General features: G+C 37.7%; 1 protein-coding gene across 4 annotated transcripts in view; it reads right to left on the bottom strand.

Moving 5' to 3' along the window:
- Positions 1–7,250, bottom strand: part of LOC121296646 (RNA-binding Raly-like protein) — a 76,678-nt gene extending 69,428 nt beyond the window's left edge. For 2 of the 4 annotated variants that reach the window (XR_005947081.1, XM_041222405.1), the window contains exon 1: positions 7,025–7,250. Coding sequence is in view for 2 of the 4 variants with exons in the window: in XM_041222405.1 (XP_041078339.1) it covers positions 7,025–7,061 (37 nt within the window). In the remaining 2 variants the exon portion in view is untranslated. The other 2 variants (XM_041222403.1, XM_041222404.1) reach the window with 2 other exon arrangements.
- Positions 7,251–12,723: the final 5,473 nt, after the last annotated feature.

The raw sequence follows: 12,723 nt of genomic DNA, 5'->3' as shown, positions 1-12,723 counted from the left end.
ACCCTGACCTCCCCTCCAGCAGCTTTACAATGGTGAAGCTTGCCACCCCACTTGGGAGGCCTGGCTGCACTGGACCTCATCTTCTCAAGGGAGCTGTTGTCAAGAGAGCAGTGTTATCCTCTGGGGCCAAATCCTGCTACCCACACATTGCCCCAGCCAGTAATTGTATAGATTATTCCAAGACCAGTTGAAGTCGGAGTACAATTCTGGCCCAGAATGAAGCCTAGAAACAGCAAACTTTGCATAAAAAAGTGAGTTCATTATCTTGATACTTCTACTAAGAACTGCAAACTTGAAACAGATGAAACCAGAAAACAGTCGTCAATCTTTTGCAGCCACAACAGACAAAACATTCTAATGGTTTTATTTACTTATTTTTAAACGCATTATTTAACAACAGCCATCTGTTGTAACAACAGAAGTTGTGCTATCTTTCTTAGTGTCATCTAGTGCTCTCTGCAACATGTATAAAGATGTATCGCACATTTGTGGAGCTAACAGTAAATCTTATTCCCTTGGACTGTTTCTGTGAAGTCTTGCTGTTTTCTGCTTCTTCTCTGAACTGCTCTGATAACAGCCCGTCTGGAGTGCCATTCATTCTAAGGTCTGAAGAGGAGACAGCTTCCAGAGATGCAGTTTTTGGTACCTCAAACTATGATGTTATTTTCCTTGTGGAGGTCCTTGCTTTACACCATTACACCTCCCTGCACCTGGATTCCTCAGTGAAAGCACAGTCACTCTGGTTGCACAACAGGAGATAATATGCTGACCCTTAGTCTGTTACAGAACCATATGGAGACAGGAGGGAAGGATAAATTAAGTATTTTAACATCTAATTACCCTCCATCTGCCATTGCGGTATTAATTGCTTTACACTCCCATTTATCAATTCTGTGCAGGACTCAACAGCCCAGCGCAACAGACCTTTGTGATGTCCCTCTTCTAGCTCGACTCTAACAAGCCTCTCTTCATGTGCACTTGGAGCTCCTTTTCACATCCGCCTGTCAGCCTGACAATGACCCTTGCAGGCTTGGTGATACTGCAGCTCTCCCAGGCACAGCCTACCCTGTGGATTAATCCTCTTCTCCACCCCCACACACTGTCTTTCTGCTTTTTCATATTGTTTTTTCCTGATGTGTTTGTTACACACAGCCACCATATCCATACCATTCCAGTAAAGCTACAATACAATTATTACACTGACACAAGGGTATTGCACCAGCAGAACCATGGGCAGACTCCTCATCTGGATTGTCTACCCTGTTTTTTTAACGCAGACGTGCTATAAGTTCTCATGGGGCCCCCCCAGAGTGGTTTAACCAGTTAAAGCACAGACACGTGGTGTGCACGGTGAGTCATGCAGTCAGGGAAGCGCAGGTTTGCTTCCTTGCTGTGTGAAGTCCCCTATCTTCGATTTCACAGGGAGCTCAAGCAGGCTGGCAGTAAATACTCAATGAAGCTCACAGTTTCTTGGCAGAGATTGACAACTTGTCTCGTGGTCTAATGGCCACTGGGTTGAGAACATCAAACTCATTTCCCTCCGGTACCTCTATTGGTCCAGGTTTTCGCTTTAGCAACTCTCTTTTCTTTTTTTAAACGTGTAATGCGGTGTGGGGATGGTTAATAAACCCTAGAGACTAACCCTTATAGATTTTTTGCCTTTTTTAGTATAAATTTCATAAGGAAAGCACTGTAGCTTCACGCTGTTTACAGTCTCAGGTTGTCTATAAGTGTTGTCTTAAGAGTACTAGAAAACAATGTATGGTGTAACAAATACTGTGTTCCTAGCTGAAACACAAATTGCAGCCTTTGGGGTTACTTGAGGACAAGGGTTGAAAACCACTGCCCTAATGGAAACCAGCGGAAAAATACATGAGATCTTAGCAGGACTACTGTATAATTATGGCCAAACATTTTGCATCATCCTACAGGTAGCATTATAAAACACATTTTGCTTCATAAAGTCGAATGAAACCTGCTGAATAATAAAAACATATTGAATTACATATCGCTTTGTAGTGTTCCGTATATTTAACAAAAAAGTGGCAATAATTGAAAAATGTGACATTTTCAAAATCTAACATGAAATACTGTACAACTATTATGGCTTCCGGTAGACTTCTGCAATACAATTTCTTTGATTCATGATGTTAAATAAAAGATCTAAATTATGTTTGTATATATTTTAAATGTATCAACCCTAAAATTCTAGGTGATACAAAACTGTTGGTCACAGCTGCACTGTAGGGACATTAGAAAACTACTGCATCGCTGTTGAAAAGGGGTCCTGTCAGGTCTTACAGAGATCAGCTGAAATCTCTGAAAGGATTATGAAGTGAGGAGAATGTAATCCTTACAGTCTGTAATCCTGTGAGACCAACAGCCATTATAGCCACTGATCAATGCAGCAAGGAGGTATTGATTAAGGAAACGAGTGACAAGCCAACGGGTAGAAATCGACCAGCAGGCTTGTCACAAAGAGAAAAACTGTAACAGCTGCATCACCCCTGTTCAAAGCTGACTGACTGACTGACTGATTACGAGCCCTGTCCCTGTGTAACCCATGTTTACCCAGGCCTTGAGGAACGCTGCACTCAAACATGTTTGATTGCGAACCTTGTGTTCAGTCACTGTACCCTCTCTACATTACACTTAAATTAATCGCTCATGCACACATTATTGGCTTTATTTTCAACTGAATAGCAGCAACACACTTTCATAAGCAGTAATGCTCTTCTTGTGAAAGCATCTCTGGAAAGAAAACAGCACCCTGGAGCCCTGTTGTATAGACTGTGCAACCTCTATATGACACAGACCATAACCCTCTTTCTTATAGTTTACTGTGTGGTACATATCATAATGTCTGCATGTGTTTCAGAATAGTTACTTAGCAAGAGTGAACAGAACCGGGTCTTACAAGTATAAGCACAATTTCCCCCCCTCCCCCCCCATCAGCTAATTTTGGATTTTGTACTCTGGGATCTACATTATATTTGATGACATATACACTGTCTAGTGTAAACAATTTCTAATACCGTTGATTTTATAAAGACGATGATATTATATATATATATATATATATATATATATATATATATATATATATTTTTTTTCCCCCATGACTGAAGTTTCGTATGTGTTTTTTATTAACGAAGTTGGGGGGGGGGGGGGCCATTCTTATTGAATGCTGTTTCATTTCAGCAGTGCGGGCGGTCTGGTTGGAAAGCTAACACTGTGGAAAGACCTTCATTTCAGGACAATTTGTGCAGCTGCTGTAAGTGCCTTGCCTCACTGCACCAAGCACTCGCTCTCCAGTGAAGGGGCTGTGATGAACGGGGAGGGGGGTGCGTTTGTGTGGAATTTGCAGATTTTCCGGTTCTCAATCTCGTTGGGGGGGTGACGGAAAGAGATGTTCTGGGAATTTAAAGTATATTGCTTCAAATTTTCTTTTAATGCTTTTATCGATGTTTCCAAATAGTTGACCCAATGTCAAAGTTAGCCAATGTAGCCATGTACAGGAAACTCTCCTACATTGAGCAGGCTAGAAGGCAGCTGAACTGCATGGAATCTTACCAACTACAGTGTGTTCTTCATCATGTTGGGAACAAATTGGACAAAAGCAAAAGAATGAAACAATCGAGGTCCCATTATAGTAATGTCAACAACATAGTGTAATAGCAAAACCCTTAGCTGACAACATCATTTGGAAGCATTGGCAATACAATTGATTTACTACCAGTACCACTGTGGTACCATTCTAATAACGGCTCATACTTGCTCTTGTGCTGCTACTGCCAGTACAGAGTTAATGCACAGCCATTGTAATGCCACTACTGCACTGTCATTGAAAATCATTCAGTAGGGGATTAGGTATAATTACTTTGGGGGAGAGGACAGCACGATGTACAAGCAAAACGCAAGTGATAAACACACAGAAAGTGGAAGTAATATTATAGTGATGAGCTGACCGCAGATTCTTATTACTACAATCATGAAAACAAATGAGGACTGCCAGACCTCTACACTGAGCACCTGCCTCAACAATAGTGCTGTTGTAGGAGCCCATCGAGATGAAACAAGGGCTGAGGCAAATTGCAAATCCACATTTGCTGATACAGGTGCATCTCAATTAGTAACAGGGGTTCTTGATAATTGATCAAATTAAGTGATAGCCCCAATAACTCATCTGCAGCGCAAAGCTTGAATTCACTGTGTGAATGACACTTAACATTGTCAAACGGCACAGCCCTGCAAATGCTTTTAGGTTTTCCCCCTTGTTTGAAAGGTAAAGTCAGTATATGTCAGTAACATCCCCCACCACAACTGTCAATTCAAAATTCAAGCTATCAGTAGGAGGAAAAAGTTGATGAACGTGACATATAGCAACAGTATGCACTGAACAGTACAGAATACGAATTAGCAATGAGCTGTTTATATAACAATTGGATAAGCTGTTCTTCAGAAATATGCAAAAATATAAGTGTGACATAGAGACATATGGATGTCCCCAGAATCTGATACTCCTGATAACTTATGCTGAATAATGTTTGTACCAAGTTTATTATCCCCAACTGTAAATATTGTGAGGTAATGGCATAACAGAATCAGAATCAAACTGCACAAAACAGGATTTAACTGTGGCTGGTATTCTCAAAGTCACGCCGATAAATAACTTGTCCTATGAGAGGTTCTTTGGTGCAGCTGGTTCATTTTTATTCCATCTCATGCCTCCGCTGCAGAGGCCCGGGTCTGATTCTGGCTCAGATCACACAAAACAACCACATATTCTGGCCTTTTCTGTTTGAGTGACACCCAGAACAGAATGGCAGGCTGGAGGATTGAGGTGTGCTCTTTCACAGAGCTGTGAGGGGAAGCTGTCTTGGTGACTTGCAGCACTTTGTCTGACTATAGCTACTGTCATTGTCCCTCACCTTTCATTAGCATAAAGTCACAACACAAGAACCAGAATCTACTTCAATAATATATACTCAGTCTTGAATCTTCAGTCCATTTTTGCATTCTGAAAAGCCGTGTTGCTCAAACTTGCGTTTTGATTTAGATCAAATAATGTTGATGTTTACAGTTTACATACTAGGATGGACCAGGTTAAACAAGTACCTTGCTGATAAGTATGTGTAACCTGTAGCAACCAATGTGGAAAAAAAACCCAAAACAGGACGACATGGTCCTGATACAACGCGACAGATGCTCAAAGCTCTTTACTCCATACTGAAATTAGCACAATTTCTCCAGAAATGAAAAACAGTGTTACAGACCAAAAAAAACAAAAAAAACATTTGATTTATGGATTTGTAAGTAGTGAATATTTTCTAATAAAATAAATATGTTGGGCTTTATTTCAAGGGACAATTTTGTTGTTACATTTACAATTAACATGTCCACTTACTAACACGCCAACAAAATGTAATGTACATCGCATAGCACTTTAAAAAAAGAAAAAAAAAAAGAAATACTAACAGGAACTCAGTCATGAAAGACATAGTCATTGTAATTTAATTTATTATGTTCCTTTTGGAATATGAATTTTTGTTTGAAAATTAGAAAAAGTAGCACTAGCAGGTTAAGGCAGTCAGAAAAACAGAATTTAATTTACTTCCCATCAACAATAGGCTTACTTTTCAATCTAGTTCTGCAGAAATCAATTCCCTCAGAGTTTCTGCAGACATGGTTTGTACAGTAGCATCAGGGAACTGTCACACAGTGCAGAGGCTGGGGCTGTATAAAGCTGCAATGAGCACAGTACTGACTGACAGCAAATATACTCGTGTCAGTCACTTGCAGGTGGCTGCCGAATACAACCTGCAAGCAAGGCACTGTCACTACAATTCACAACAGCCATTGTGCCAACCAAATACGAAGCTAACTTTTGCATTCGTAATGCAGTCATGGGAGTTCTTTCCTATTAGTTCAAATGGATTTACAGGAAAATTAGTTTAGCATGATCAATTTCGATTCGAAGTAAATTTTGTATAACCTTCACTACGCCTAGCTTGATGAACCCTGAGTATGATCAATTCTATCATCGGGCTATGTGCTGTGCAGATTATAGTTTGAAAACGTATATTAAATTAAATCTTGAATTAATTTGCTTTCCCCCCCCCAATTTATATTTAAATTATTCTGAATTGGATTCCATCATCAGCACAAATCACAGAGGGTATATATTATTATTATTATTATTATTATTATTATTATTATTATTATTATTATTATTATTAAGACACACTTCACATGCTGCTATAAATACTAAACTGGTGGCTGCTAATCATTTTATTTTCTTAATTGAAATTTGAATTTTATTTTTTTACATTTTTCAAAAAAAAGTATACAGTAATAACTTATCAATTTACTGTGTGCTTTGCTAGACCTTGCATGGCCATATTTAAGGTTAACAACATTGAAATGACTTGCATACACAGAAGAAAGTTCCCCCTAAATGTGTACTCAACTTCAAGGCGCTACAATGAAGAAGCTACCAAACAAAACAGAGCTGAATCCGAGTCGAACTACTGTTTGTTTCTCTGGCAGGCATTCGAATCCGTTTCCCCGGACCGATCTTCAGCAGCCTCGGATGGTGCCGGAGACTCTTCAATTTCAACCCTTTCCTGCTCTACACTGAACTACCAGCGCTTTGTTGAAACCGACAGCAGCACACTGTCATTTTGTTTCTCACTTGCCTGCCTTCACAAAATGCAATCTGCCAAACCCTCCTGATCCGTTCTCCAGAGTCTGTAAAACTGTGGGTCTTCGCTAAGAGGTTTTGATCCCTGCTCTACAGCAATCTGACTGAGTCTCTGCACAAACATTAATACTGACCACTCTGTTACTGGCTGCTGCTAACGCTGATTGCCCTGGCAGTCAGATGCCCCAAGTTGATGTGATCTCTGCTGCGATCTAGTTTCTCTCACCTGTTCTCTACAGTCCACTCCTGCCTGAACACTCCTTCGACCTGCTTGATTTCACAGAAAGTCTGACCCTAGTGAGATCTGGCTGTATTACTCACGTCTCTGGCCGCGATGTTCACTCTTGAATAAGGTCATACCAAGAAAAGTGGAAATGCTGGGGGGAGCAGGGAAGTCCCTTTTTGCTGGAGACAGGATGTAACTGGCCAGTGAACTGAGGACGCCGATTCTCTGTTTTTTTTTTTTTCTATCCCTCTCTCTTTCTTCCCCCCTCTCTAACACACCACACACCCTATGGATTGTACTGCTATATTACTGAATCAATGACAACACTCCAAAAACTGTTCCAGCAGAGCGTACTATCTTTCACATTGCAGCAGGGGGGACTGGGCCATTCCATTACAAGACGTAAAAAAATAATAATTGGCGGAGGTGTTTTGTTCACCTCATCAGTAGTTAAAGCGCTAAGCACGATATTACACAGCTTCAAATTTGATACAGTTAAATTTACCAGTGCATATCAGAGCCAGGAAAGTGCAGACAGCTCTGGAAATACACACTGAAGAGACAGCTAGTGGATTTAGAACTGGTGAGGTAACGGGGCTGAGTGGTTAGGGCCAAAGAACTGTAGCACGGTGTCTGATTTACAGCTGGAGGGCCATATGGAAATATACATTTTGCTGGCTGAGATCATGAACATGGTAATGAAATATCAACATTTGAAGTCAGTGATTTATTACACATTTATAAAATATAGCAGACCCTGATATATATATATATATATATATATATATATATATATATATATATATATATATATATGTGTGTGTGTGTATGTGTGTATGTGTGTGTGTATATATATATATATATATATATATATATATATATATATATATATTATATATATATATATATATAGTGTTAGATAGTTTGTATCAGATGGAAATTGCGTCACATTAAAATTAGCTATACAGTTTCATTATTCTTATTTAATTATATAAAACACAGTATAGGTTGTTTGTAAGATACTTCTAGCTGATTTTCACCCACTCAAGGTCAGAGGGTCATCTTCTTAAATTCAGATACAACAAAATTGGACGCTTCGTAATGTCAATAAACATATTAAAAAAAAAAAATTGATGGAATAAAATGATAAAGAAAAGATCTATACTTTTTACTGTATTTAACCATGCATGGTGACTATATCTGCTTTATATTAAAACATGCATTTAACAAATACGATACAATATATGTATACAGTGGGTATATATACACAGTGGAAAAAAGCAATTTTTCAGAAGTAAACTTGTATGCTATGACCAACTAGAAGCTGTAACCAACCTGAAGCAGGTCATCTCAGTTTTCAATAAATACTCACTGAATGGCTGTATATACTTATGACTTCTTAACACAACATAATTGTTTATCTTTATTTTGGATTAAATGGTACAAATATGTATGTATTATCATTGCAGTCAATTTATTATTAAATTCCAACAGCTACATGATAGATGGAGTAGCTGATTCCAATGTCAATAAAATGGTGTGACAGGGTGCGGGCTAGTCTCGGCACAGCTGCATAAAACAGTGAGTGTTTAATGTACACGGAGTAGGTGTTCAATGTGGAGAGAACAGGAGAGAGAGAGGGAGACAAGAACAAAAATAAGAATAAAAACACCAGCATGGCACTTGTTTTGGGGGTTTGTGTTCACTCTTTTGGTTGTCTGTTTGTTTTGGCCAAAGTGCTGTTTTGTTTTCACTTTAGTGTTTGTTTCTGTTTTGTTTTTTTTATAAACCTGCGCACCAGTGTATTCACTCATCATTCTGTGTCTTGTATTTCATGTCTTGCAGTCACCACACAAGCCACATTTGGACTCCATACCAAGTTTAAATAATGTTTTGTCATATACAGTATCTAATAAACACGACTTACTGATTTTGAAAGAACACAACCAAAAACCAAAACTGCATTAACACATACGCTTTTAAAAAAAATATATATATATATATATATAATATATATATATATATATATATATATATATATATATACACACACACACATACAAACATGTTCATTTCTGCTATCTAGGTGCATAGCCATCTGCCAACTATAAGGATCTCCCTTCAATCTTCCGGTTCACTGGTCAAAGGGGCTACAATATTCAATAGGCATGCATAGAGGGTACTGCATGTCATGAAAAATCATGACTTTATTATCCTTCCATCACTTACCGCCCATGACATTAAAACCATATGTCATGATTTGTCATGACATTTCTTGTTTATGCTACGAATGTTTACATTTTGCTATAAATAAGATATTAGTAAGAACACTGTGCCTACCATAACTCATTCGAAGGTACTGCATGGTAATATATTACTTCTCATCCAATGAAGTACGGAGTAGGCACGAGAGAGCTGGTCCTTTCTCAAAGCCTCTATTAAAATACCCTCCTATTGTTTTAAATGATATGCAGTGTGTTAAACAGTAGAATGTGTTAGCATTGCAGTTTGTCACAGTGAAAAAAAAATGTGGTCACTAACTTTTCATGACCTAACAAAAATAACTCTTATATTTGTTATAGCTAGAAACAACTGTAGTTACTACAGTTTAAAAATTAGTGTCAATTCTTGACATACCCTAATCATCTTTTTTATAAACACTTGAAAACAGCCATTTTCGTTTTTGTTTTTAGAAATACAAAGTGCCGTATTTAAGGTTATTTTATATCTAGGGTAGATAAGGCTCTTAATTAAACCAACACATGTCAATTAGCACAGTATTATTGAGCCCTACCTCATATATTTAAACGTTTTCCCTTCCTGTAATTAACCTGTATGTTAGATACACAGCAAGGTATAAATAGACACTAGGGACAAAGAACACTAATCGCTAGATTTCAGCAAAATTACTGAAAATGTAAATTATACCAAGATGACTGAGTAGCAAGGAAAAAAAACAGAAAGAAAGGATTTTTAGTAGTTTAATACATAAGTAAACTTGCTGCTTTTTTGGTGTTTATTTTTTCATTAAATACCGTAATAAATTGCTCACCTTTAAGTGTAAAGTATTTATTTCTGATCCAACTTATCATCTTGAAACATATTAATTGTGCAACAGGTTGTAGGGTTTTGCTACTTAACGCAATAATTTACTTTTGACCTGCAGCTTACCGTATTTGTCAAGCTAAGGATAATCAAGGCAAATAAAATCTGGCTTTCCTATTGCTGACCTGGGATACCAGTGTCTTTGCCCCTCTCATTGTTGGTGTGTTATCAGCTCAGCTGGTCAGAAAGGTCTCAAAACATACATGTGGTTAAACATGTTGTATAATTAACAGGTTTTGTGGTATTCCATTGAAGAACTCAGTCAAATCCATACTCAAGTGAGTGCTTTATTATGGTATAGTTGAGTGATTTTATGAGCAAGCCTACAAGCAATGCAATAGCATATAATAGTACAAATAAGCAATGGTTTCATATACAAGCCCACATGCCTATCTTCTAGTTTAAGAGCCTCAGATGTTAAAGATACAAGACTTTAGTGCATCACAAAAGCTGTCAGGCATCATTAAAGAGTCCCCTCACAGTTCATTACTTTCAGTTCTGACCTGAACATCCCCCAGTCCTGGTCCTCTCTAAAGCAAAAACTGCCAAATTGTGTCTAATGTCCACTGGGGGCTAAGATTAGACCACCAAAGTAATTTCATGTGTGAGCTCCCTTTCAACTTAGGCCTCCAGAAGTGAAAGAGTGAAGGATAGTGAATTATCCCACTGTGCCATCAAGCCCCCAAGTGTTATTATTCTTGAGTATGTTTCAAAAGCTGGGAGAAAAAAACAGTGCAAACTGATGAAACCAAGTGCTTTAGAACTAATCGTGAATATTATAGAACAGATCCTAAACTCATTTTAGTATTTATTTACAATACACAGTGATATAAGTTAATTATGTGTCTCGTGCAGTTTGGGATAAAGGACTGTGGAGGGTTCTGACTCCTCAAACTGTAATAAGAAACACAACCTCTTAAAATTTTGCCACAGTATTTTTTCCCTGGTTTTTGTTTTTAATATGCTTTACCATACCTCTCTGGGTTTTACTGTGCTTAAGTACACTTTGCTATGTTTTTACAATAGGAAAGTTTTCTAAGTATGTTGCTGGGTGTATAAAAACAATCCAAATTCAACTGCAAACAGCGCTGGTTTATTCTCAAAGCAAGATTCCACAACAGTATCCTTTCAAAAAAAACATTCATTCAGTGCTGAATATGAGAAAGTTGTTCAATGTTAGAACTCTCAAAATTATAAAATTACTAATACTCAGTCAGTAAACAACAGTGTGGTTGTAGGATTATTATTTGGTAAATGCAATTGTTATCCTATAAAAAGTATGCTCTATATAATTGAGTAATTGCTATATATATTATGTGCAAAGTTACTAATCTAGTTGACATCTTTCTAAACTACCGAAAAACATGGAAAAAAGGAAAAAATTACAATTTCCATTTGTTTTAATATAATGTGCACCTTGAGTATAATGCACATCTCTTGTATACACCCGTTTCAAAAACACTATAATGTGCTATATAAAATACCATTACTATGCACACGGTATATATTCTCAGAATATTTGTAAAATAGAGAATGTTATATTGTGAAATGAATATTGCTGTCAAACTGTTTATCACTCCTGTTAATGCCACCCTCTGCTTATTATCCCCATATTGAAATGTCCCAGACAAAATGTAATAGGGGTCAATGCAATTGATTTCCACCCCACTTAATATCACTTTGAGAAACAAAAGCCATAATATAGCTTTCTTATTTTATTATTCCAATGTATTATACATGCACAGTAGCAAGCTATATCATTGTTTGAATGAAAACAATTATAATAAAGCTATATGTAATAGTGCATTTCCAGTTCCAAGGTTCAATTACCCTTGTGTTTTAGTGCTTATTTTGTCAGGTTATCTGGTAAATTTCTGATAAAGTCAAACTCTGCTTATTGTCGCCATTTCTGAAATAAAGTGAAAAAGGTTTGTCTGGATTTGATTATCATCATATTCTTTATCGCTGAATTAGCACAGTCTGCACATATTCTAGTGAGCCCATACAGAAAAAAGAAGGAATGAAACATTTTACCCCTACAAATTAACAAAAATATAATATGTTTAGAATCTTTATTTTATCATCTATTTAAAATCAAGCAACAACATTTAAAGACTGACAGTGGTGCAAACTGTGTGCTGAGCTAATATAAATGCCAACAGCATAGTCTTGCCAGCACTTTCCCTGTAACAATAGCACTGTTTTTTTTTTCTTATGAAGGTTACTGAAAGGTAAATTTTATTCAAGAAGGGAAAAAAAAGGGAGACAAATAAGAAGAAATACAAAGCTGAGCAAGTGAGAAAGTGAGTAAATTAAAAGTCAGTGAAGTCTGTAAAGGCAGGGTATCACCCACCTGAGCAGGGAACATCCATCCTCATCAGCCAAGAAATCAGTTCCAATCCAGGGGCCTGTCAGCACGCAGTCAGCCAGCACCTTTCCTGGCAGACAGTGGGGCTTAGGGCTGATAGAGCCGGGGACACGCCAGCATCATGTTCATGGAGGTATTACACAAGCTTGACATATTAATCTTCTCTCTAACTGCACCACTGCTGCTCAATATTGAAAATGCTTTCCCACAGAATGCAGGCTCGTGTATTATCATTCCCCTTTCCTGGCTGACAGATACAGAGGAAAGGGATGATTACAGTGTTTCTACCCAGCACAGGGGTATAGGTTGGGGCATTTACCT

The sequence above is a fragment of the Polyodon spathula genome, chromosome 21, assembly GCF_017654505.1.
Source record: "Polyodon spathula isolate WHYD16114869_AA chromosome 21, ASM1765450v1, whole genome shotgun sequence".
Taxonomy (NCBI): Eukaryota; Metazoa; Chordata; class Actinopteri; order Acipenseriformes; family Polyodontidae; genus Polyodon; species Polyodon spathula.
Note: the sequence above shows the minus strand (reverse complement) of the source record. Positions and strands in the feature narration are given on the sequence as shown.